Source organism: Microcaecilia unicolor, chromosome 8 (genome assembly GCF_901765095.1).
Source record: "Microcaecilia unicolor chromosome 8, aMicUni1.1, whole genome shotgun sequence".
NCBI lineage: Eukaryota > Metazoa > Chordata > Amphibia > Gymnophiona > Siphonopidae > Microcaecilia > Microcaecilia unicolor.
In genome coordinates, this window is record NC_044038.1 from 79650665 (window position 1) to 79676997 (window position 26333).

The 26333-nt window shown below is 43.6% G+C and overlaps 2 protein-coding genes across 2 annotated transcripts in view; both read left to right on the forward strand.

Moving 5' to 3' along the window:
• Positions 1-613: 613 nt before the first annotated feature.
• The window catches only part of LOC115476793 (sialic acid-binding Ig-like lectin 5), a 32313-nt gene continuing 6593 nt past the window's right edge, over positions 614-26333 (forward strand). Inside the window, exons 1-3 of the mRNA XM_030213371.1 lie at positions 614-753; positions 1421-1798; positions 11151-11456. Coding sequence (XP_030069231.1) covers positions 711-753; positions 1421-1798; positions 11151-11456 — 727 coding nt within the window. The 5' untranslated portion in view covers positions 614-710. The remainder of the gene's footprint in view (positions 754-1420; positions 1799-11150; positions 11457-26333) is intronic.
• On the forward strand, positions 12034-12996 carry LOC115475895 (ribosome biogenesis protein BRX1 homolog). Its single transcript, XM_030211961.1, is given in 2 exon segments — positions 12034-12062; positions 12354-12996. Coding segments are annotated over 2 exon segments (672 nt in total).

Consider the following 26333-nt stretch of genomic DNA (forward strand, 5'->3'; position numbering starts at 1 on the left):
AAAATGTACATTGCTGTGCTTCAGATAAGACAAATGTCTATAAAAACACAATGAATAATGATAAAATACCAATAAAACATAAGATAACACTTGTCACTTCAAAAATGTTTATGATTATTAGAAAACATTGGGGATAGTAAAAATGCATTTTGTTTTTCAACAGTCTGATTTGAGATTTGCTTTCTGAGATCCAAGCAGTTTTTCATATGAAGGATACTGAGCAAACTCCTTTATTGGGTCCAGGGAGGGGTAATTTCCAATGGGGTTTAGCACCTGCAATTATTTTGAAAAGTTGGCGCCCTTCCCCAGTCCCCTCCTTATTTCACTGATATTGACTCTGCCCACTCTCACAGACCCTACAGAAACCCATGGCCTGCCTCCTCCTTCCTCACAAGCTTCCTGTTACCAAGGGAACCAAAGCCAAGGGCGGGGCCCAGCAGCTCTGGTGCTGGTCAGCCCCACAGCTGAATCTTCTTTTTTTAGAGTTTGGACCGGGGCGGTTTTGACTCTGCTTCCTTCGTTTACTGGTGGCCCTGTCCACGGGATCTGGGTTTAGGAGAGGTAACTGGCCCAAGGAGGTTTAATGACACCTCCTTGAGTTAACTGACTGATAAACAGTCACTCTCGATGTCCTTGGAGCTGAGATACATCCGCCCTCAGATTCTCCTTTTAACAGATTCACTGCACGGAAGGTCAGTTTCTTGCCGAACATGCCGAGGGCAGCCCTGTTTCTACTGATGGTGATATGGAAAGGTAGGTGTGAGACTGACACACTGTGGCAGTAGTAAGTGAAAGATACTCAGTGGAGCTGATAATAGTACAAAGAAAAAAGGAGGGGGGGGGGGGAAAGGGAATGGGACTTAATATACTGCCTTTCTGTGGTTTTTGGAACTACATTCAAAGTGGCTTACATATTATATACAGGTACTTATTTGTACCTGGGGCAATGGAAGGTTAAGTGACTTGCCCAGAGTCACAAGGAGCTAGCTGTAGTAGGAATTGAACCCAGCTCCCAAGGATCAAAGTCCACCACACTAACCACTAGGCTACTCCACTCCTGCTGCAGAGCTGGTTTTCACTCTTTTGTGTTTATGGAAAGAAAAGGGTCCGGGTAAAACACAGATCTCAAAGACTAGTAATGGCAAAACACTGGCATTAAGGTGGTAAGGAAAAGATCCGTAAGATCTGCGGGGTCCTTAGAATCAGTGTTTTACCCGAACCTGAAAGAAAACGCCAACGCTTGTGGCTTGGTCGAGAACAGTCAAAGATCAGGGCTACAGACACCTCTTGAGGGTCATCCTTAAGGGATTATCTCCACCTGAAAGAAAGCAGTGTATTTAGAAGAGTTTATAATGCTTTAATCCCCTTTGTTAAAACTGGAATTCGGTTTGAAATGCTGTACGTTTATCTGTTCCTGCAGGTTTCCTCGCCCAATTAGAGCAGTCAGAGTATCACTTAGCTAGCAATGCAGTAGAAACACAGAGAGGATTGTGTACCCTCATCCACTGTCGGTTCACTTTCCCAATACATAATAGCTTGGGAGACAACCCAAAGGCATTTTGGAGCAGGGAAGATCACTCTCCTATATATCACCCTCCTGTGGTAAGTAGCGATCCAGATGATCATGTGCATCCTGATACCATACATCGTTTCAAGTTCCTGGGAGACTTAAGGAAACGCGAGTGCAACTTCAGGATCGATGACGCCACCTATACTGATGCGGGAGCATTCGTGTTTAACATCCAGGGAGACTTTTTTTATAGCTACATATTGTACCCAGTAAGAGTGCAGGTAAATGGTAAGTATTTTATGCTTTTGTGACTTTTCAAAACAATCAGTGGTATTTCTGTCAGAAGAAACAGACAGATGACATTTATGTTGTGTATACAGTGCTGTGAAGAAATCCCCCCCCCCCCTTCTGATTTCCCCTGTTATTGCATATATGACACACTGAATGGTTTCTTGGTCTTTATTCAAAATGAAATATTAAACAAAGAGAACCTAAGTAAACACATAACAGTTATTTTTCATTTATTTAAGGAAGAAAGTTATCCAACACCCATATCACAGTTGTGAAAAAGTAACTGTCCCCTAAACTTAACAACCTTTAGCAACAATAATTGAAAACAAAAGCTTCCTTTAATTTGATATCAGTTTTTCATGTGGCTGTTGAGGAATCGCCCACTCTTTCCAGAACTGCATTAAACACATTTCTAGGTTTACATATTTATTTATTTATTTATATGTATTTTTATTGGTTGCATTTGTATCCCACATTTCCCCACCTCTTTGCAGCCTATCTTTTTTCTTCTATTTGTATCTTTGCTGTCCCAACCACTTTCTCAGCTTCTCCTAACTTTAACAGATATTGCTGCCAATTTTCCTCTTTCTGCAATCTTGTAGTTTTTAAAGGGTAACCTCCTTTTCCTCTTTTTCTTCAAAAACTTTTTTTCTCATCTCTTCTGGAATTTCCTTTGATTGTGGCACAGTGTTCTTGTAGAAATTTTTTGGAGACTACTTCACTGTTATGGTAAGGTTTGTGGAATGTACATACATTTTGAAAAATAAAATTTGTTGTACCACAACAGATTAGTGAAACTGTTCTTTTTTTTTTTTTTATTACATCTACATATTATTTTTCTTGTTAACAAAGAGGGAAGACTGGGAGAGAAGTTTCTCTCCTTCCAAGTCCTTCTGAAGATTGATAACCCAAATGCTTACATTTATACCCTTAGTCAAATATGAGGTTATTGATCCATCTACACAGAATTTCATAGCATCAGCAAAATATCTTTTTAGAATGCTGAAGTTAATCTAAACAAATATGCTAAAAGTCTAAAGTATAAGGGCATAGTACAATGGAAAAAGCCTACTCCATAGTATTTCTCAACTACATTTAATAATAGACTAATATTTATAATTTGTTCTCTACAGAGTATCATTTTCTTTTCCAAAAGAAGACATCTATCACAAATACTAGTCAGTTTCAGACCTTCTTTAACCTCAGTAGTGTACCTCACCTGCATTTGTCAAAATTAATTGATTTTGACAGATGAAACGCCCACGTCTGGGTTTTCAGCCAATCAGAAGCATGGACATCCCAAGCATGGACACCTACTCCCTGTCCCTTTGATGACATCATCACCCAAGCTGTGCCCACTCCTGCCCCTTGGATGATGTCACTGGATATGATGTCTCAACCCCGCCCAAATCACACCCCCTTGCTTAGCCATGCCCCTTGCCTTGCCTTATTTGCATAGCCCTTCCCTTTTGAATAGCCTCACCCTTTTTGGTGATGTCGCAGGAAGTGATACCATAGCCATGTCCCCTTTCCCAAGATGGTGGGCGCTACTGTATGCGTCACATCACTTCCTGTTTCCACTACTAGCCACCATCTTGGATGGGGTCATGTGATGGGAAGTGATGTAAAAAAAACCCGACACCGTCTTGGCAGAATTTATTTGCGCATTCTCAGCTTAACCTTTGTTTTCTCACAGGAAAGAAAATAGACACTATGGGTTTTTTTCTTATATTTTTTTTCTTTCAAAAGGATACCTTGTGCTTACTTTTAAAGCTGTTTTTATTGAATGACAGCTGTTTTAGGTTTTAAAACAATAGACCGACCATCCTTCTCTTCTTTGTTTTAAAGAGCACACATAGACAAAAACTGCTTAGAGATTAGCTTACTTAAGAAGATCCATGCATGGGCTGTGCCTGCTAGAGCTGCCCCCCCCCCCCCCACACACACCTCTTGTTTTCAAGAGATAACTGTGTGAGATCATACCCCACAGCACACACATGCTCACACGCACAGCTGTGTAATCAGCAGCCAAAGCAACTGCAGTGAGACAGAAAAAAATGCAGGGTCTATAGCCTGCTGTTTGTGATTCCATGTGCCCCAATGAAAGTAGAGTTTAATTTTATTTCTAATTAACTTCAATATATTCTATCATCTTTATAACGCCAGGCTTCCCAAGGCAGATAACAACAACAGTTAAGATGAACCCATCAGGAAACAGGATATCCTCTCTGAAATTTGGCCATCTGTATTGTATAGAACAGTGTAGAAAAATAAGCACAAAATACATTGTTTATAACTGCTTTTGCCAGCAGCTATAATAATTTTTAAGCAGTTTTAGTGACATTCAATTTTGATTTCATGATATTTATATCTAGATATGGGAAGCTGTCAAGCAAAAAAAAATCTTTTGTCCTCTACCTTTTAAAGCACTGCCTATCCAACTGATAAATGGCCTGCAGTACATAAGTACATAAGTACATAAGTAATGCCATACTGGGAAAAGACCAAGGGTCCATCGAGCCCAGCATCCTGTCCACGACAGCGGCCAATCCAGGCCAAGGGCACCTGGCAAGCTTCCCAAACGTACAAACATTCTATACATGTTATTCCTGGAATTTTGGATTTTTCCAAGTCCGTTTAGTAGCGGTTTATGGACTTGTCCTTTAGGAAACCGTCCAACCCCTTTTTAAACTCTGCTAAGCTAACCGCCTTCACCACTTTCTCCGGCAACGAATTCCAGAGTTTAATTACACGTTGGGTGAAGAAAAATTTTCTCCGATTTGTAGACACGTGTTTTGGCCGTGTGCAGAATCATTTTATAGCACACCTGTAAAAAATGCCTTTTTTAAAATTTTTGCCAAAAATGGGCATTCGGCAAAATGAAAATTGCCATGTGTCTATTTTGGGTCTGAGACCTTACCGCCAGCCATTGACCTAGCAGTAAAGTCTCATATGGTAACCGGGCGGTAATTACTACTACTACTACTACTATTTAGCATTTCTATAGCGCTACAAGGCATACGCAGCGCTGCACAACATAGAAGAAAGACAGTCCCTGCTCAAAGAGCTTACAATCTAATAGACAAAAAATAAATAAAGTAAGCAAATCAAATAATTAATGTGAACGGGAAGGAAGAGAGGAGGGTAGGTGGAGGCGAGTGGTTACAAGTGGTTACGAGTCAAAAGCAATGTGGGTGGGCTTTCAGTCTAGATTTAAAGGTGGCCAAGGATGGGGCAAGACGTAGGGGCTCAGGAAGTTTATTCCAGGCGTAGGGTGCAGCGAGACAGAAGGCGCGAAGTCTGGAGTTGGCAGTAGTGGAGAAGGGAACAGATAAGAAGGATTTATCCATGGAGCGGAGTGCACGGGAAGGGGTGTAGGGAAGGATGAGTGTGGAGAGATACTGGGGAGCAGCAGAGTGAATACATTTATAGGTTAGTAGAAGAAGTTTGAACAGGATGCGAAAACGGATAGGGAGCCAGTGAAGGGTCTTGAGGAGAGGGGTAGTATGAGTAAAGCGACCCTGGCGGAAGATGAGACGGGCAGCAGAGTTTTGAACCGACTGGAGAGGGGAGAGGTGACTAAGTGGGAGGCCAGCAAGAAGCAGATTACAGTAGTCTAAACGAGAGGTGACAAGGGTGTGGATGAGGGTTTTGGTAGAGTGCTCGGAAAGAAAGGGGCGGATTTTACGGATGTTGTAAAGAAAGAAACGACAGGTCTTGGCGGTCTGCTGGATATGAGCAGAGAAGGAGAGAGAAGAGTCAAAGATGACCCCAAGGTTTCGAGCTGAGGAGACAGGGAGAATGAGAGAGCCATCAACAGAAATAGAAAATGGGGGGAGCGGGGAGGTGGGTTTTGGGGGGGAAAATGAGAAGCTCGGTTTTGGTCATATTTAATTTCAGGTGGCGTTGAGACATCCAGGCAGCAATGTCAGACAAGCACGCTGAAACTTTGGTAATGACCTATACGCGTCAAATGCCACTTGCCGCATGTCCAATACATGCGTCCGAAAATAAAAATTATTTTTCGGATGTGCGTATCAGACGCACGCCAAAAATGAAATTACTGCAAGAGCCACGCGGTAGCCGAGCGGTAACTCCATTTTGGCGCATCTTGGGCACGCATAGACGCTTACGCAGCTTAGTAAAAGTGGTTGGGCTTTACTCCTGAAATAACATCTGTTGAATTAGCTATGGCACCATCTCATATCAGTAGGTGATACCTTCTTTTTGTTCACTAGACTTGTGTCAAGTCTCACTTCAACTGGACAACATTGAGAACAAGGAGAGTGTGTCTCTTGAAGTGAGTAAAAATAAGGAACAGACAAAAGAGTCCAGGCAGGATGGATATACACACAATTCCTTAAAACTACATCCATTTAAAATACATATTTTCTTCAACTGGTCTATCTTTATTTTAAATTTCGCAAGCTTAGTATAAAAATTCTAGCAGTATATACAAGACAATACTTAATACTAAAGAAAGGAAGAAATTCCTGATGCAATAAGAGGAGTAAGTAGCAAGCTAGGAAAGTCCTTAGTTTCAAGAAAAACAGAAACTATAAAGCTTTACTGTGTAGTCTCTTAAAAACAAACAAACAAAAAAAACTTTGTTGCAGTTGTAGGCAGGCAATCCCAGTGCCAAATGAGTCTGCTGCAATCTTTCAGTTCCCTCTGGTAGCTGATGAGGAGAAGGTGCTGATACTATAAAATATATGGATCCATATTAGGCCTTCTTTGCAAGTCACTTATCCCTCTATTGCCCAGGTCCAAAAAAAATCCCACCTTAGACTATGAGCCTACTAGGGAAAGAAAGAGTACCTGTAAACCACAGAAAGGTGGTATATCAAATTCTCTTCCTTTCTAATATTTTGTTTGAAGATCAGAAACTATTTAGTATGACATACGTAAAGGGTTTAAAAAAAATTAAAGTTAGATGTGGCCCCTTCCTGGGCTTACCTGGGCTCCGGGGTGGTCCTGGAGGTCTCTTGGCCATTCTGGGGCTGCTCCGGGGTCCATTGGATCTTTGGGGCTCTTTTTGCTGTGCCCCATCTTTTTTTTGGGACCCCTTTCAAGTCCGATGGTCTTTGGGCCGTTTTTTGGCCCATTTGACTGGCTTTTCATTGGTGGCCAGTGTTTTCCAGCTGGCTCGGGCATGCTGCAGCATTTTTGGGACCTGTTTTGGGACCGGAGCAAGCCCAGGGGCGGCAGGCGCGAGTGGCGCCCTGCCTTGAAACTGGAGGAGAAGGGCAGGAAGAAAAGCGGCTGGCTCTGGTCAGCCCATGTGCGCTGGATCAGGCCCAGGAGCTCCGGTAGGCTGCAAAGTGAAGCCAGGGCCTTGATTTTTTAGGTTCCCCGGCAGGCTTTCGCGGCCTGCTGCAACGGAGGAGTCGGTGGCGCCGAAGAAGTTCATGGACCCCAGGTTGGACGTCCAGGGATTAAGGTAAGAGGCCCTAGGGCCTTACCTTAATTTAATTTAGTTTAATATTGGAGTTACATAAGTACATAAGTACATAAGTAGTGCCATACTGGGAAAGACCAAAGGTCCATCTAGCCCAGCATCCTGTCACCGACAGTGGCCAATCCAGGTCAAGGGCACCTGGCACGCTCCCCAAACGTAAAAACATTCCAGACAAGTTGTACCTAAAAAATGAGGAATTTTTCCAGTCCATTTAATAGCGGTCTATGGACTTGTCCTTTAGGAATCTATCTAACCCCTTTTTAAACTCCGTCAAGCTAACCGCCTGTACCACGTTCTCCGGCAATGAATTCCAGAGTCTAATTACACGTTGCATGAAGAAAAATTTTCTCCGATTCGTTTTAAATTTACCACACTGTAGCTTCAACTCATGCCCTCTAGTCCTAGTATTTTTGGATAGCGTGAACAGTCGCTTCACATCCACCCGATCCATTCCACTCATTATTTTATACACTTCTATCATATCTCCCCTCAGCCGTCTCTTCTCCAAGCTGAAAAGCCCTAGCCTTCTCAGCCTCTCTTCATAGGAAAGTCGTCCCATCCCCACTATCATTTTCGTCGCCCTTCGCTGTACCTTTTCCAATTCTACTATATCTTTTTTGAGATACGGAGACCAGTACTGAACACAATACTCCAGGTGCGGTCGCACCATGGAGCGATACAACGGCATTATAACATCCGCACACCTGGACTCCATACCCTTCTTAATAACACCCAACATTCTATTCGCTTTCCTAGCCGCAGCAGCACACTGAGCAGAAGGTTTCAGCGTATCATCGACGACGACACCCAGATCCCTTTCTTGATCCGTAACTCCTAACGCGGAACCTTGCAAGACGTAGCTATAATTCGGGTTCCTCTTACCCACATGCATCACTTTGCACTTGTCAACATTGAACTTCATCTGCCACTTGCACGCCCATTCTCCCAGTCTCGCAAGGTCCTCCTGTAATCGTTCACATTCCTCCTGCGACTTGACGACCCTGAATAATTTTGTGTCATCGGCGAATTTAATTACCTCACTAGTTATTCCCATCTCTAGGTCATTTATAAATACATTAAAAAGCAACGGACCCAGCACAGACCCCTGCGGGACCCCACTAACTACCCTCCTCCACTGAGAATACTGGCCACGCAATCCTACTCTCTGCTTCCTATCTTTCAACCAGTTCTTAATCCATAATAATACCCTACCTCCGATTCCATGACTCTGCAATTTCTTCAGGAGTCTTTCGTGCGGCACTTTGTCAAACGCCTTCTGAAAATCCAGATATACAATATCAACCGGCTCCCCATTGTCCACATGTTTGCTTACCCACGTTATTTTTCGGGCCTTCCCTGAACAGTTTAAAATTTTGATTTTTATGGTCGGGGGGTCCAGAGGGTCCCTTAAGGTGGGCTAGACCCTTAAAAAGTTTTTAATATGTATTATTAGTAGTTTTTTGGGGAAATTTGGGTGCGGAGCGCCTTGTGCTGCTCTGGTTGCATATTTTTTAATTCCGATGATGGCGTATGTGAGTGCATATTTTGTTTAACAGGTGTGGAAATTTTGGTTAAGTTTCATTGAACTTTAATGGTGTTTTTGAGTCAAAATAGCTTGGATTTGGTCATTTCTGAGATGGGTTTCCTCAGTTTCCATTATCGCCAAAAACTGGGGACGACCATCTCTAAGATCGACCTAAATTTCATGATTTGGGCGTCCCCGACCATATTATCGAAATGAAAGATGGACATCCATCTTGTTTCGATAATACGGGTTGCCCCGCCCCTTTAAGGCCGTCCTTAGAGATGGGTGCCCTTAGAGATGAGCACCCCCGTTCGATTATCCCCCTCTCTGTCACCTACGAACCTTAATGCAATATAACTCTGTATTTCTCATTCCAGAAATGGCGATCACCATTACAGATCAATGTAGGCCCAGGACGGTGATGTGGCAGGTTGTGTGCTGTGGTAGCTGTGATGCTTGAGAGGGAGAGTGGCTAAGTTACTTTGAAATTTGGGTGAATAAGGACCAATAGTTGATATTAAAAAGTAAATACCTGTGAAAGCATGTGTTAATGTAGTTCAGAATAAATTTGCTTTAATTGTCATGAAAGGATACTGAGTGGATTATGAGAGTGTGAAGACTGATGTGGGATTGTGAATAAAGAAAAATAATTTAGTTCACTCCCAGCCGAGAGCAAGCCTGTACTGGCACGCTGGGGAAAGTTAAGCTTGTGAGGATGAGCTGAATCCGTGTGTGTGTGTGTGTGTGTAAAGACTGAGGCCTGGTTCCTTTAGAACAGGGATACAGTTAAAAAATAGGTGACTGCCAGGGAATAATTAATTATTTTTTATTTATCTATAGTTAATTGGCCACAGTGAAATCTCTGATCCAGAGTAAGGAATATTTGGTAAAATAGTCAAGGCAGATAGGGTATTTTTCCTATTCAGTTTTATTAAAGACAGGGAACAAGCTGGAAAGACACACTTTGAACAGAGTCCAGAGGATTGAGTCCAGAAGATAAACTTTGGGCCCCCACGCAAGCAAGGTTTGAAGAAATGGACGCAGATAAGTGACTATAACATCATCTGCACACCTAACAAAAAAAATTATACCTATGATTAGAATTCTGATAGTATTGAAAGAATAAGTATGTGCTTATCTGAACTGGTTAAAAATCTTGGAAGTTTATTACCTGAAAGAGATAAGAGTAACCACAAAGAATCAATTCTTTTGAAAATGGAGAAAAAGAATAATTAAAACTTGACAACTTAAAAAGGTTAAATATTTAGAAAATAGACACTTATCTGATTTACATATGTGTTTCTGAGTAAGTGGTGTTGACGAGTCAGATTGTCTTGAAGAGAGAATTGTTTGGTTCTGTTAGTTTAAAAAAAGAAAACTTGACTTGTTATTAGAAAGCATTCTATTTCTAGTTCATTGCACTTCAACTATAGCACTTTTCACTGCATTTTATATAGTTATCAAATTGATTGGTGCAATAAAGCTATTTACTGAAACTTTGTGCTTTGCATATTAATTGAAGCTGTAAAGGGTCCAGGGAAAACTGTTCACCACATTAAACATTTTTTTTCTGTGTCACCCCTCAGTGGTTGGATAAACCGGCAACAAACCATGACTTGAAAAATTATTTTCATAGTAATTACATCTTACCGTCACTGGGTGCGCTACACATATATGCATTAATATGGGAAATCAGAAGGAGGAGAGTGGGGTAACATTTACACACCACTGCACTTGCCCTTGGTATCAGTGCTGTAGCCCAACAATGAGATTATTTTGGGGGGGCATTAGGCATTGACCACCCCATTTCCTCTTCCTCTCCTTGCATTCCCTTTCCTCATCCCTCTCTCTCCCTGTTCCCTATCAAAATTAAAAATAATTTAGCTGACAGGAATCCCCAAGCCCCACCAACTGAAGAAATCTAGAGCCCACCCCAAGTCAACTGTGCAGTGTAGTGAAGAAGTCAACAGTCAGCAGCAGCATTCTGAGCTGCTGATGAATGCACTGCAAGCATGTTTAATTCTGGTGGGCTAGCACTGCTCAATGCTGATCTCACAATACCAGCATCTGGAAGTGCTCCTGTGAGAACTAAATGTACTCGCACTACTGGCATCAGTGGCTTGAAATGCTGCCACTGACTGCCGTGCTTCTCAGCTGACTCAGGCTCTGGATTTCTTTGGATGGCAAAGCTTGGCAATCAACAGTTCACCCAACAGCTTGGCAGGGCCTAAGACAAAAGTGGAGAGGCCCAGGCCCAGTCAGGTCCTATGGAACTATGCCCCTGCTTGGCATGGCTTATGGTTGATGTGTGTGTTAATTGCAAGAGGCCTGGGTTTTGGCATTTTCTATTTGTCTGCCTTGTTTAGATCTCAACGAGAAGCCCTTGATCCAACATCCTTCAGAACTAATTGCAGGGGCTGAAGTGACAATTATCTGCACGGCTCCGGGGAGGTGTAGAGGAACCCCTCCCAACATCATTTGGAAAGGAACTTTAAAAACAGATAACATCACAGAGATCATAACAATTGTAAATGGAGATCTGGAAGTTACTTACTCATCCAGCATCACCTTTACCCCATCTATAATGCATCATGATCAAACACTGATATGTCAGGTGTTTTATCCAGCTGTGGATTTGGATGTGCTGAAAGAGATCACCTTAAATGTGATTGGTAAGTAGCTTGGTTCTGTGGGGAAAATACTGTGCACTAAAAAGGATTGTAACAGAATAATTTTTTTGCATGCCAATTGTTTATTAAGATGAATGATAGTTGTATAATATGTGCTGCATAATGGCTGTCTCTTTATATCTGGAGTAGACCAAAGCTCATAGAACTCACCTGAAAGTGCTGCTGCTGCTGCTGATAGACTTCAAGCTGAGCATAGTACTTTCCTATTGTTTGTACAATATGAGCTGCTGATTATCTAGCAAGCTAAATTTCAGATTGTCGCTTTAATTTTTAAAGTCTTTACAAAATTTTGTTCCTATGTGTTTTAGATTTATTATAAGTTTAGCTTGCTCATTAAGTTCAGTGGATAAGTGTTTGGTGACAGTTCCTCTACGTAAATGGTAATGGCAATGTTGCTTATATAAGTCTGGTCCTCCAAAGCTGCCCTGGAATATTTTGATGAGATTTAAAACAAAACGGGGTCAAATTTCTACCAGAGATGCATCTTCTTCTATAATCTGATAGTTCCGGAACCAGATTCTGTTATCCACGACAGTGAAGGTGAACACATGGTCTACAAATGGCTGGCTCTTCGGATGATATTGTGGAGTAGAAAAGATTGCAAAGCATAATGTGGCTGTTCATCAAAGGTTGAATCAAAGGAGAGAAGAGGCCTGGATCCTCTCAGACAGTTTCCTGTCATTTTCAGCTCAGCCACTGTGTGAATATTCTGCACTAGGAACTTAGCTGACGGGCCTTGGGGACAATTTGCAAGCCACATATAAAAATCATGCTTTTTCTTGGCTTCAAAATAAATACATTTGTTGCAGTTTTTAATCTCACAAACCTCATTGATCACAAATAGCTTGTCCTTACGGAACATTTTAGTGTCTGCTTTAGAGTGTGGCATCAGTGTTCTCAAGTCGTGCTTTCCTCCAGAGGAATCAGTTTTCGAACAAGACATTTAATGCACGACTTGAGAACACTGATGCCACACTCTAAAGCAGACACTAAAATGTTCCGTAAGGACAAGCTATTTGTGATCAATGAGGTTTGTGAGATTAAAAACTGCAACAAATGTATTTATTTTGAAGCCAAGAAAAAGCAGGATCTTTATATGTGACTTGCAAATTGTCCCCAAGGCCCGTCAGCTAAGTTCCTAGTGCAGAATATTCACACATTGGCTGAGCTGAAAATGACAGGAAACTGTATGAGAGGATCCAGGCCTCTTCTCTCCTTTGATTCGACCTTTGATGAACAGCAACATTATGCTTTGCTGAAAGAACTCTTTATACAGATCTTTTCTACTCCACAATATCATCCGAAGAGCCAGCCATCTGTAGACCATGTGTTCACCTTCACTATCGTGGATAACAGAATCTGGTTCCGGAACTATCAGATTATAGAAGAAGATGCATCTCTGGTAGAAATTGGACCCTGTTTTGTTTTAAATCTCATCAAAATATTCCAGGGCAGCTTTGGAGGACCAACCCTATATGAAAATGCACATTACCAGTCTCCAAACGTGCTTCGGCTTATATAAGTCTGCCAACTCCCATATATTGGTTCATAGATTTTAGAAAAAATCTACATAAAATACAGACCTAATAAAAACATTTTTTTAAACAATTAGGCTTTTAGCTTTTTACAAAATAACAAACAGGAAGGGCTCATTCTAAGTTTAACAGGAAAACAACACCAGGCTAAAACTGCTTGGTAGGGAAACAAAACTGATAAAGATTTTGTATATTTAACTCTGGCAAAAGATGGAAAATAAATAAGACAAGACTTTCTAGCTCATGAAGAAAAAGACAATGGAAAAGAACATAGAGAATAGATATTCCAGACATGTACCTGTAAACATCTTACAAACCTAACAAGATAATTTAAAATAATACGAGCCTTAATGGGCAACCAATGAAGTTTTATCAAAGTGGCCATAACATGATCTGACCTCTTTGTCCCAAAATCATCTTAGCCACATGTTCTGTATCACTCTTAATCTGCCAATCAGCTTAGCCGAGAGAAGACAATATACAGCATTCCAGTAATCTAATTTAGAAAAAACTACTAAGAACATAAGGGGCCCTTTTACTAAGCCGTGGTAGGGCTAGTGCGCAGGTAGCATGTGCCAAATCAACACCACCACCGGGACAGTGTGGGTACCCGGCGGTAATTCTAAAGTTACCACACGCTAATCCTGCAGTAGAAAATAATTTTTTATTTTCTACCACCGGGAGGGGGAGCATTTCCAGCGGTAAGTGGCAGCATGGCCATATTACCTCATGGTTAGAGCATAAGCCCTTTCCAACAAGTAAATAGGTGCATGCTACTTTTCATATTAGCGCACAGCCATTTACTGTCCCATTAGAAAAAGACCTTTTTCCCAGCTGCGGTAAAAAAAAAATGACCCAGCGCACACCAATTTAAAGTGTCCAAAGCAGACCACTTTTTACCAAAGCTTAGTAAAATGACCCCTCAGTGTTGCCATACTGGGACAGACCAAAGGTTCCTCAAGCCCAGTATCCTATTTCTAACACAAGTGCCTGACAAGATCCTAGAACAGTAAAACAGATTTTATGCTAGAAATAAGCAGTGGATTTTCCCATGTCCATCTTAATAATATCTTAAGGACTTTTTTTTTAGGAAATTAGCCAAACCTTTTTTAAAAACCCTGCTAAGCTAACTGCTTTTACCACATTCTCTGGCAATGAATTCCAGAATTTAATTACACGTTGAGTGAAGAAATATTTTCTCTGGTTTGTTTTAAATTTACTACTTAGTAGGTTCATTGCATGCCTCCTAGTCCTAGTATTTTTGGTAAGCTTAAACAAGTGATTTATGTCTATCAGTTCCACTCCACTCAGTATTTTATAGACCTTAATTATATCTAATCTAATCTGAGACTTGTAGACCGCACTAGTCCCAGTGAAAGGTTCAAGGTGGTTAACAAATTAAGGGGACCCTTTTACAAAGGTGCGGTAGGCTCTACACGTGTGCAGCTTGCATCAAAATGAGACTACTGGCAGGCTAGCACATCTCCATGACGGTAATTTCGGATTTGGCACATGACCATACCACTAGGATTTATTTCCCACTGCATGTGGCATTTCCGGTATTAATCGGCAGTTGACTACTACCAGGGGCGTAGCTACGGGTGGGCCTGGCTGGGCCCAGGCCCACCCAATTTCAGCCCAGGCCCGCCCAGCGCCAGTGCCAGCCCCAGCTCCCATTGCTGGCCACTGCTGCTTTTCCTGTTGAGCAGCAGGGCCGGTGCTACAAAAGCTAACGCTAAGGACGAAAAATGTTTTAAAAAAAAAAGCGTGGCACCGGCAGGCACTGTCTAGGCAGCCTTGAGGCATTGGCTGCTGGCTCGCAGGCTCCTCCCGTCTCCTACATCACTGCCCCTGGAGCGACGCAGGGGCAGTAACATAAGAGACGGGAGGAGCCTGCAGAGCTAGCAGCCACTGCCTCAAGGCTGCCTAGACAGTGCCTGCCGGTGCCGCACTTTTTTTTTTTAAAACATTTTTCGTCCTTAGCGTTAGCTTTTGTAGCGCCGGCCCTGCTGCTCAACAGGAAAAGCAGCAGTGGCCGGCAATGGGAGCTGGGGCTGGCGCTGGCATGCAGGGCGGGCCTCGAGGAAAAGAGAAAAGAGGGAAAACATGGAAGGATGGGGAGAGAAAGAGGGAAAACAGATGGAAGGATGGGGAGAGAAAGAGGGAAAACAGATGGAAGGATGGGGAGAGAAAGAGGGAAAACAGATGGAAGGATGGGAAGAGAGACACTGGATGGAAGGATGGGGAGAGAAAGGGGAGATGGATGAAAGGATGCAGAGAGAAAGGGGAGAGACTGGAAGGATGTGGAGAGAGAAGGGACACCGAACAGAAAAGGGTAGTGAGATAGAGAGACATTGGTTAGAAGGAGGGAGAGAGAGACATTAGATGGAAGGATCAGGAGAGAGCAGTGGTGTGCTGGAGCAGGCTCTCACAGGCTCGCAAGAGCCGGTTGTTAAGTTTTTAAGAATCTTGGGAGCCGGTTGTTAAAGTAGGGCCCTCCATGGCTACTTTAACAACTGGCTCCCAAAATGTGGGCTTGGGCCCCCTGCTGAATTCTCTTTTACTTTGCTGGTGGGGATGCTGAGCCCTGCCAGCCAAGTAAATAGACTACTGCTGCTCCCCGCTCCTTGTTTCCAGCTCTGGGCAGCAGGCTGGGACTTCTCCAGCATGTGTGAGAAGTTTCAGCATGCTGCTCAGAGCAAGATGTTGGGAGTGGTGGCAGTCCATTTATTGGCTGCCAGCAAAGGTATGCCTAGTGTGCCCGCACGAAAGGAGGAAGGAGAGAGAGGCAAGTGTTGCTCCCCCCCCCCCCCCCCCCGGCCCTTCCAACTGCAGAGCTGGCTATGTCCGGAGAAAGAGCCTGTTGTTAAAAATTTACCAGCACACCCCTGGGAGAGAGGGTAGATGGATGGCAGGATGGGGAGAGAAAGAGGGAAGACGCTGGATGGAAGGGTATGGAGAAAGAGGTGACACTGGACGGAAGGATGCAGAAAGAAAGAGGTGACACTGGACGGAAGGATGCAGAAAGAAAGAGGGGAGAATACTGGAAGGATGGGGAGAGAGAGGGGAGACTGGAAGGATGGGGAGAGAAAGAGGAGAGCTGTTGGATGGAAAAGGGGAGTAGTGAAAGACTGGAGAATAAGAGGAAGGGGCATGGGGAGAACAAGGGTGAGAAAAAGATGAAAAGCCATAAGTAGATGAAGGAAATTAAAGAATGGATAGTAAGAATGAATTAAATCAGGACAGAGGGAGAGAGAGGCAGAAAAATATTGAAGAAAGCAAAGAAAAAGGAGAGAAAAATGACAAATGGCCAGGAAAACCTGGCAGAAGAGTTAAGCGAAAACGAAGGAAAGCAGACTAGAGACTGGGAGCGACACAATGAGAAAAAGTAAATGGCCATACAAGAAAGGTAAAGAAAATAATTTTATTTTTAATTTAGGATAAAGTAATATGGTACCTGTGTTAATGAAGTTTCAGAGACCAATACTTCCTTCCTTAGGTCAGGCGAGGATACCGTAACAGCATTATACTGACCTGAGGCAGGAGGTTTTGGCCTCTGAAAGCTCACTGAAAAGGGTGTTAGGCTATTAAATAAATTTTCTGAAATCTGATGCACTGAAAAGCAGCACTTTACCCTGTGTGACAAATGCATCTGATTAGCGTGACTAAATTTTGCTGGGGGAGGGGGGTAGAGAGAAAATTTTGTGCCCACCCACTTTGGGTTCAGGCCCATCCAAAATTGGCAGTCTGGCTACGCCACTGACTACTACTACTACTTATTACTTCTATAGCACTACAAGGCATACGCAGCGCTGTACATCATACACGAAAAGACAGTCCCTGCTCAAAGAGCTCACAATCTAAATAAGACAGGTAAACAGACAGAACAACTAAGAGGTAAGGGACATATGTTATAAACAGCCCCCAGATAACCTGAGAACCTATACCAAAAAGGACTTACAAAATCAGATTGGTGAAGCAAGTCTTAATTAATTTATTGTTAAAAATAAGAAATACACTCTTGCAAGAATGGGTGTCTCTGAAAGCAAGCTGGCACACCCTTCCTTAATGTTTACAGGTTATATATCCTTTACATTAGGTGTCAGCCCTTAAGTTTCTCATTGGATATTGATCACATTTACCCCCCCCCCCCCCCCCCCACTGTATCATTGCTAAAATTTTCCATCGACCAAGCCTGATCCTCTATCCATTGTTCCTTTTACAGTTTATCTTGCAGATGTTCAATCATGGTCTCATGCCTGGCTACACTTCCATCCCAGCTCCAAGGCCTGTCCTTGAAGCTCTCCTGCTTCTCTATGTCTCAGCAGTTTGGGCTTCTTACACCCCCCCCCCCCCCTTCTTTCTCTCTCCTGTCTCAGCTTCTTATCAATTTGCACACATCTCTTTAGAGAAACACAATTCCTTTTGTTAATCATTTTAGAAAGCTATAATATGGTCTGTTGGAAAGGGCCTACACAAGTATAGTTCTACTTTCATCCCTAAAGATTTCCTTTCTACCAGGGCATAACTATATATTCTATTTTTGCAATTAAGTTGAATGAAAAAGCAATATCTTTACACATTTCTCAAATCATACACCAACCTTTCACTGCATGTGTAGTGCGTGAGCCCTTACCCTAGACCAATGGGTGGCGTTAAGGGCTCAGGTCATAAAATAGGCGCGCGCTGGTTTCAATTTTACTGCAGGCCCTTTTCCTGGCCCATTGAAAAAAGAGTCCTTTTCCCCAAACACGATAAAAATTGGCCCAATGTGCACCAAAAACACGCGCCCATGCTACCACAGGCCATGTTTTGCCACGGCTTAGTAAAAGGACCCCTAAGAAAACTCAGAACAACATGAAGATCTACAAAATAAGAATTTTTAAAAAAAACACCTTAAAATTTATCAAATAAAAATGTTTTCAGTTTGTTATGCAATAACATATACTTTGCTTCTGATCGAATATATAGAGGAAGCACATTCCAAATCTATATAACTTGAAAGGAAAACATAGCTTTAAAATAACGCTTTAGTCGACCACCATTACATGCAAGTAATTTTAATAAAAAATTATCCCGCAACCGAGAAGACGAAAGAAAAATATTTGAAAAAGATAAAACAAACAATTCAGAAGTACTCCCATACAAAACATGGAAAATCATACATACAGCCTTAAAGACAATACGCGCCCTTAAAGGAAGCCAATGAAGCCTTTTCACATTAGATATTCTGTCATATTTTTTCAAACGAAAGACCAAATGTACAGTTGTGTTCTGTATCATCTGTAATTTATGCAAAATTTTGGCCCTCAGTCCAACATAGAGAGAATTACTCCTCAACTTTCCTCTTCTCCAAGTTCAAGAGCCCTAGCAACTTTAGCCTTTCCTCATAGGGAAGTCACCCCATCCCCTTTATCATTTTCGTCATCCTTCTCTATACCTTTTCTAATTCCGCTATATCTTTTTGGTGACCAGAATTGCACACAGTATTCGAGATGCGGTCATACAATGGAGCCATACAAAGGCATTATAACATTCTCATTTTTGTATTCCATTCTTTTCTTAATAATTCTTAACGTTCTATTTGCTTTCTTGGCCGCTGCTGCACATTGAGCAGAGGGTTTCAACATATCATCAAATTGACACCTGAATCCTTTTCCTGGGCGGTGACTCCTAATGTGGAATCTTGCATCACTTAGCTATAGTTTGGTTTCCTCTTTCCCACATGCACCACTTTTCAGTAATCTGCCATTTGGATGCACAATTTTCCAGTCTCTTAAGATCCTTGTGCAATTTTTCACAGTCCTCTTGTGGTTTAACAACTTTGAATAACTTTGTGTCATCAGCAAATTTAATTACCTTACTAGTTATTCCCACTTCTAGATCATTTATAAATATATTAAAAAGCAACGGTCCTAGCACAGACCCTGGGAAACCCCACTACCCTTCTCCATTTGAGAATACTGATCATTTAACCCTACTCTTTTAACCAGTCTCTGGGCTGGCCCAAGGCAAGATGCAGCCTGAGGCAGAGCTAACATGCCACCTTCTGGGCCGAGATGCATCCCCTCCTTTGCGGCATTTTATCTCACAGTGACATTCGAAACACAGCAGCGGCAGCGATTCCCATACGCTGCCCTGCCACCACCGGCACCTGCCTCTTCCCTTTACTGTGGCTGCCTGAGCCTCTGACGAAACAGGATTTTACATCAGAGAGGCGCTCGCAGTAAAGGGAAGAGGCAGGTGCCACCAGCGGCAGGGCAGCATATGGGAATTGCTGCCAGGTTTCTAGTGTCACCTTGTGCTAAAATGGTGAGAAAGGGGAGATGTTGCCCCTCCAAGGTGCCGCTCCTGATGAGTGCCGCCTGTGACCCCTGCCTTAGGTGGTCTAATGGTCCTACTGCCAGTTCTTAATCCACAATAAGACATACCTCCTATCTCATGACTTTATAATTTTCTCAGGAGTCTTTCATAAGGCACTTTGTCAAATGCCTTTTGAAAATCCAGATACACAATATCGACTGTCTCACCTTTATCCACATATTTATTCACCCCTTCAAAGAAATGTAATAGATTGATGAGGCAAGATTTCCCTTCACTAAATCCATGTTGTCTTTGTCTCAATCCATGCTTATATATATACTCTATAATTTTGTTCTTTATGATAGTTTCTACCATTTTGCCTAACACCAACATCAGGCTCACAGGCCTATAATTTCCCAGTTCATCTGTCATCTACTATGTTACTATGTTATCTCTGGAACCCTTTAAAAAAAAAAAAATTGGTGTCACATTGGCCAACCCTCCAACCTTCTGTACCATGCATGATTTTAAAGATAAATTACATGTTACTAACAATAGCTCTGCAAGTTCATTTTTCAATTCTGTCAGTACTCTGGGATGCAAATCTTCTGGTCCAGGTGATTTGCTACTGTTCAATTTGTCAAATTGCCCCATTACATCTTCCAGGTTTGATGTAGTTTCTCTGACTCATCAGCACTGAAACCATTACTGGAATTGGTATCGCTCCCACATCATCCTCAGTGAAAACTGAAGCAAACAATTCATTTAATCTCTCTTCTATGGCCTTGTGTTCCCTGAGTGTCCTTTTTACCTCTTGGTCATCTAACTGTCCAACTGATTCTTTTACCAGCTTCTTGCTTCTAATATATCTAAAAAAGGTTTTATTATGTGTCTTTGCCTCCAACACAGACTTTCTTTTCAAAGTCTCTCCTTGCTTTCCTTATCAGTGCTTTGCATTTGAGTTAACATTCCTTTTGCTGTTTCCTATTATTTTCAGACAGAGGCAGAGCCTTCTTCCATTTGCTGAAGGATTTTCTTTTAACTGTAATAGCTTCTTTCCCCTCACTTTTTTTTAACCATGCCGGCTGTCATTGGCCTTCTTCCTCCTTTTTTAATACATGGATTATATCTGGTATGGGCTTCCAGGATGGTATTTTTGAACAGCATTCACCCCAAAAGTAAATGTTTGACATTTGCAGCTGGTCCTCTTTCTCATAGTCTCATAGAGGCATATTTTCAAAGCACTTTGGGAGGCTAAGTTCCATAGGTTTCTATGGAACTTTGGAAGGCTAAGTGCTTTGAAAATGAGCACAATAGTCTCCTTTTGAAAGTTAAATGGTAAAATTTTGGATTTCCTGTGTGTACTTCTCTACTACTACTTAACATTTCTAGAGCACTACTAGGGTTACGCAGCGCTGTACAATTTAACAAAGAAGGACGGTCCCTGCTCAGATGAGCTTACAATCTAAAGGACAAAATGTCAAGTTGGTGTAGTCTAGATTTCCGAGTATAGGTGTGGTGGTTAGGTGCCGAAGGTGACATTGAAGAGGTGGGCTTTGAGCAGTGATTTGAAGATGGGCAGGGAGGGGGCTTGGCGTATGGGCTCAGGGAGTTTGTTCCACGCATGAGGTGAGGCGAGGCAGAAAGGGCGGAGCCTGGAGTTGGGGGTGGTGGAGAAGGGTACTGAAAGGAGGGATTTGTCTTGAGAGCAGAGGTTATGGGTAGGAACGTAAGGGGAGATGAGGGTAGAGAGGTAAGGAGGGGCTGCAGATCGAGTGCATTTGTAGGTTAGTAGGAGAAGCTTGAACTGTATGCGGTACCTGATCGAAAGCCAGTGAAGTGACTTGAGGAGAGGGGTGATATGAGTATATCGGTCCAGGTGGAAGATAAGACGTGCAGCCGAGTTCTGAATGGACTGAAGGGGGGATAGATGGCTAAGTGGGAGGCCAGTGAGGAGTAGGTTGCAGTAGTCAAGGCGAGAGGTAATGAGAGAGTGGATGAGAGTTCGGGTGGTGTGTTCAGAGAGGAAAGGGCGAATTTTGCTAATGTTATAGAGGAAGAAGCGACAGGTCTTGGCTATCTGCTGGATATGTGCAGAGAAGGAGAGGGAGGAGTCGAAGATGACACCGAGGTTGCGGGTAGATGAGACGGGGACGATGAGGGTGTTATCAACTGAAATAGAGAGTGGAGGGAGAGGAGAAGTGGGTTTGTGTGGGAAGACAAAAAGTTCGGTCTTGGCCATGTTCAGTTTCAGGTGGCGATTGGACATCCATGCAGCAATGTCGGATAAGCAGGCCAATTCTTTGGCCTGGGTTTCCGCAGTGATGTCTGGTGTGGAGAGATAAAGCTGGGTGTCGTCGACATATAAGTACATAAGTAATGCCATACTGGGAAAAGACCAAGGGTCCATCGAGCCCAGCATCCTGTCCACGACAGCAGCCAATCCAGGCCAAGGGCACCTGGCAAGCTTCCCAAACGTACAAACATTCTATACATGTTATTCCTGGAATTTTGGAGTTTTCCAAGTCCGTTTAGTAGCGGTTTATGGACTTGTCCTTTAGGAAACCGTCCAACCCCTTTTTAAACTCTGCTAAGCTAACCGCCTTCACCACTTTCTCCGGCAACGAATTCCAGAGTTTAATTACACGTTGGGTGAAGAAAAATTTTCTCCGATTTGTTTTAAATTTACTACACTGTAGTTTCATCGCATGCCCCCTAGTCCTAGTATTTTTGGAAAGCGTGAACAGACGCTTCACATCCACCTGTTCCACTCCACTCATTATTTTATATACCTCTATCATGTCTCCCCTCAGCCGTCTCTTCTCCAAGCTGTATAGCCCTAGCCTCCTTAGTCTTTCTTCATAGGGAAGTCGTCCCATCCCCGCTATCATTTTAGTCGCCCTTCGCTGCACCTTTTCCAATTCTACTATATCTTTCCTAAGATGCGGCGACCAGAATTGAACACAATACTCAAGGTGCGGTCGCACCATGGAGCGATACAACGGCTTTATAACATCCTCACACCTGTTTTCCATACCCTTCCTGATAATACCCAACATTCTATTCGCTCTCTTAGCCGCAGCAGCACACTGAGCAGAAGGTTTCAGTGTGTTATCGACGACGACACCCAGATCCCTTTCTTGGTCCGTAACTCCTAACGTGGAACCTTGCATGACGTAGCTATAATTCGGGTTCTTTTTTCCCACATGCGTCACCTTGCACTTGCTCACATTAAACATCATCTGCCATTTAGCCGCCCAGTCTCCCAGTCTCGTAAGGTCCTCTTGTAATTTTTCACAATCCTGTCGCGATTTAACGACTTTGAATAACTTTGTGTCATCAGCAAATTTAATTACCTCGCTAGTTACTCCCATCTCTAAATCATTTATAAATATATTAAAAAGAGATGGTAGTGGAAGTCATGAGATGAAATCAGGGAGCCCAGGGAAGAGGTGTAGATTGAAAAAAGGAGGGGTCCAAGGACAGATCCCTGGGGGACTCCAACAGAGAGCGGGATAGGGGAGAAGGACGAACCATGAGAGTGTACTCTGAAGGTACGATGGGAGAGATAAGAGGAGAACCAGGAGAGGACAGAGCCCTGGAATCCAAAGGAGGACAGAGTGTCAAGAAGTAAGTTATGATTGACAGTGTCAAAGGCGGCGGATAGGTCGAGGAGGATGAGGATGGAATTGGTATCGCTCCCACATCGTCCTCAGTGAAAACTGAAGCAAACAATTCATTTAATCTCTCTTCTATGGCCTTGTGTTCCCTGAGTGTCCTTTTTACCTCTTGGTCATCTAACTGTCCAACTGATTCTTTTACCAGCTTCTTGCTTCTAATATATCTAAAAAAGGTTTTATTATGTGTCTTTGCCTCCAACACAGACTTTCTTTTCAAAGTCTCTCCTTGCTTTCCTTATCAGTGCTTTGCATTTGAGTTAACATTCCTTTTGCTGTTTCCTATTATTTTCAGACAGAGGCAGAGCCTTCTTCCATTTGCTGAAGGATTTTCTTTTAACTGTAATAGCTTCTTTCCCCTCACTTTTTTTTTAACCATGCCGGCTGTAATTGGCCTTCTTCCTCCTTTTTTAATACATGGATTATATCTGGTATGGGCTTCCAGGATGGTATTTTTGAACAGCATTCACCCCAAAAGTAAATGTTTGACATTTGCAGCTGGTCCTCTTTCTCATAGTCTCATAGTCTCCTTTTGAAAGTTAAATGGTAAAATTTTGGATTTCCTGTGTGTACTTCTCTACTACTACTACTACTTAACATTTCTAGAGCGCTACTAGGGTTACGCAGCGCTGTACAATTTAACAAAGAAGGACGGTCCCTGCTCAGATGAGCTTACAATCTAAAGGACAAAATGTCAAGTTGGTGTAGTCTAGATTCTGAGTATAGGTGTGGTGGTTAGGTGCCGAAGGTGACATTGAAGAGGTGGGCTTTGAGCAGTGATTTGAAGATGGGCAGGGAGGGGGCTTGGCGTATGGGCTCAGGGAGTTTGTTCCACGCATAAGGTGAGGCGAGGCAGAAAGGGCGGAGCCTGGAGTTGGGGGTGGTGGAGAAGGGTACTGAAAGGAGGGATTTGTCTTGAGAGCAGAGGTTATGGGTAGGAACGTAAGGGGAGATGAGGGTAGAGAGGTAAGGAGGGGCTGCAGATCGAGTGCATTTGTAGGTTAGTAGGAGAAGCTTGAACTGTATGCGGTACCTGATCGAAAGCCAGTGAAGTGACTTGAGGAGAGGGGTGATATGAGTATATCGGTCCAGGTGGAAGATAAGACGTGCAGCCGAGTTCTGAATGGACTGAAGGGGGGATAGATGGCTAAGTGGGAGGCCAGTGAGGAGTAGGTTGCAGTAGTCAAGGCGAGAGGTAATGAGAGAGTGGATGAGAGTTTGGGTGGTGTGTTCAGAGAGGAAAGGGCGAATTTTGCTAATGAAGAAGCAACAGGTCTTGGCTATCTGCTGGATATGTGCAGAGAAGGAGAGGGAGGAGTCGAAGATGACACCGAGGTTGCGGGTAGATGAGACGGGTACGATGAGGGTGTTATCAACTGAAATAGAGAGTGGAGGGAGAGGAGAAGTGGGTTTGTGTGGGAAGACAAAAAGTTCGGTCTTGGCCATGTTCAGTTTCAGGTGGCGATTGGACATCCATGCAGCAATGTCGGATAAGCAGGCCAATTCTTTGGCCTGGGTTTCTGCAGTGATGTCTGGTGTGGAGAGATAAAGCTGGGTGTCGTCGGCATAGAGATGGTAGTGGAAGTCATGAGATGAAATCAGGGAGCCCAGGGAAGAGGTGTAGATTGAAAAAAGGAGGGGTCCAAGGACAGATCCCTGGGGGACTCCGACAGAGAGCGGGATAGGGGAGAAGGACGAACCATGAGAGTGTACTCTGAAGGTACGATGGGAGAGATAAGAGGAGAACCAGGAGAGGACAGAGCCCTGGAATCCAAAGGAGGACAGAGTGTCGAGAAGTAAGTTATGATTGACAGTGTCAAAGGCGGTGGATAGGTCGAGGAGGATGAGGATGGAGTAGTGACCTTTGGATTTGGCAAGGAGTAGGTCATTGCAGACTTTAGATAGTGCCGTTTCTGTCGAGTGCAGGGGGCGAAAGCCGGATCGAAGCGGATCGAGGATGGCATGAGAGGAGAGAAAATCGAGGCAACGGCTGTGGACGGCGCGTTCAAGTATCTTGGAGAGGAAAGGTAGGAGGGAAATGGGGCGGTAGTTGGAGGGACAGGTAGGGTCAAGTGATGGCTTTTTGAGAAGGGGTGTGACTACGGCATGCTTGAAGGTGTCCGGGACAGTTGCAGTGGAAAGAGAGAGGTTAAGGATATGACAGATAGGGGAGGGTGATAGTGGGAGAGATGGGGAGGGTGATAGTGGGAGAGATGGTGTTAAGTAAGTTGGTGGGGATGGGGTCTGAGGAACAGGTGGTGCATTTTGAGGAGGAGAGGAGATGGGCAGTTTCCTCTTCGGTGATAGCAGGAAAAGAGGAGAAAGAGGCCTGGGTTGGTTGGTTGAGGGAGTGGGTTATGGGATGAAGAGGAGGGGAGGGTTTGGTGGTGAATTCAAGGTTGATCTTCTGGACCTTGTCACGGAAGTAGTCAGCCAGTGATTGAGGAGAGAGTGAAGGGAGGGGGGTGGGAGCGGAGGGCACTTTGAGGAGGGAATTGAGGGTGGCGAAGAGACGACAAGGGTTAGAGCTGATGGAATTGGTCAATTGGGTGTAATAGTCCTGTTTGGAGAGGAATAAGGAGGACTGGAAGGAGGATAACATGAATTTGTAGTGAATGAAATCAGTATGGGTGCGAGATTTCCTCCATAGGCGTTCAGCCGATCGGGTGCAGGAGTGAAGGTATCGGGTGCCAGGGGTCAGCCAGGGCTGGGGATTAGTACGCCTTGTGGGGCGGGAGACAGATGGTGCAAGGGTGTCTAGAGCAGAGGAGAGAGTGGCATTGTAAGTGGAGACAGCCTTGTCGACAGACTCTGAGGACATGATGGAAGGGAGGCGATCAGCGATAATAGAGGATAAGGTGGGGGGGTCAACAGCCAGGAGATTCCTGGAAGTGGTGGTTAGAGTTGGGCGGGACTGAGGGGGAGGGTGATGAAGTGTGAATGTGATCAGGTGATGGTCAGAGATAGGAAGAACTGATGTACAGAAATTGGAGGGTGAGCAGGTAGAACAAGATCAAGACAGTGACCAGATTGGTGAGTAGGGGTGGTGGTGGAGCTCACTTGGAGGTTGAAGGAGGAGGTTAGAGTGAGGAATTGAGAAGCGTATGAGTTGGATGAGTTATCAGTGTGTATGTTGAAGACACCAAGAATGAGGGATGGGGATGAGGGCTCAAGAAAAACGGAGAGCCAGGCATCGAAGTCGGTAAGGAAGGAAGGGAGGGACTTATCAGGGGGGCGGTAAATGACTGCAACTCTGAGTGGCAGCGGGTGGAATAGACGGATGGTGTGAACTTCAAAGGATGAGAAGCAGTGAGACTGAGGTAGGTGGAGAGGTTGAAAACTGC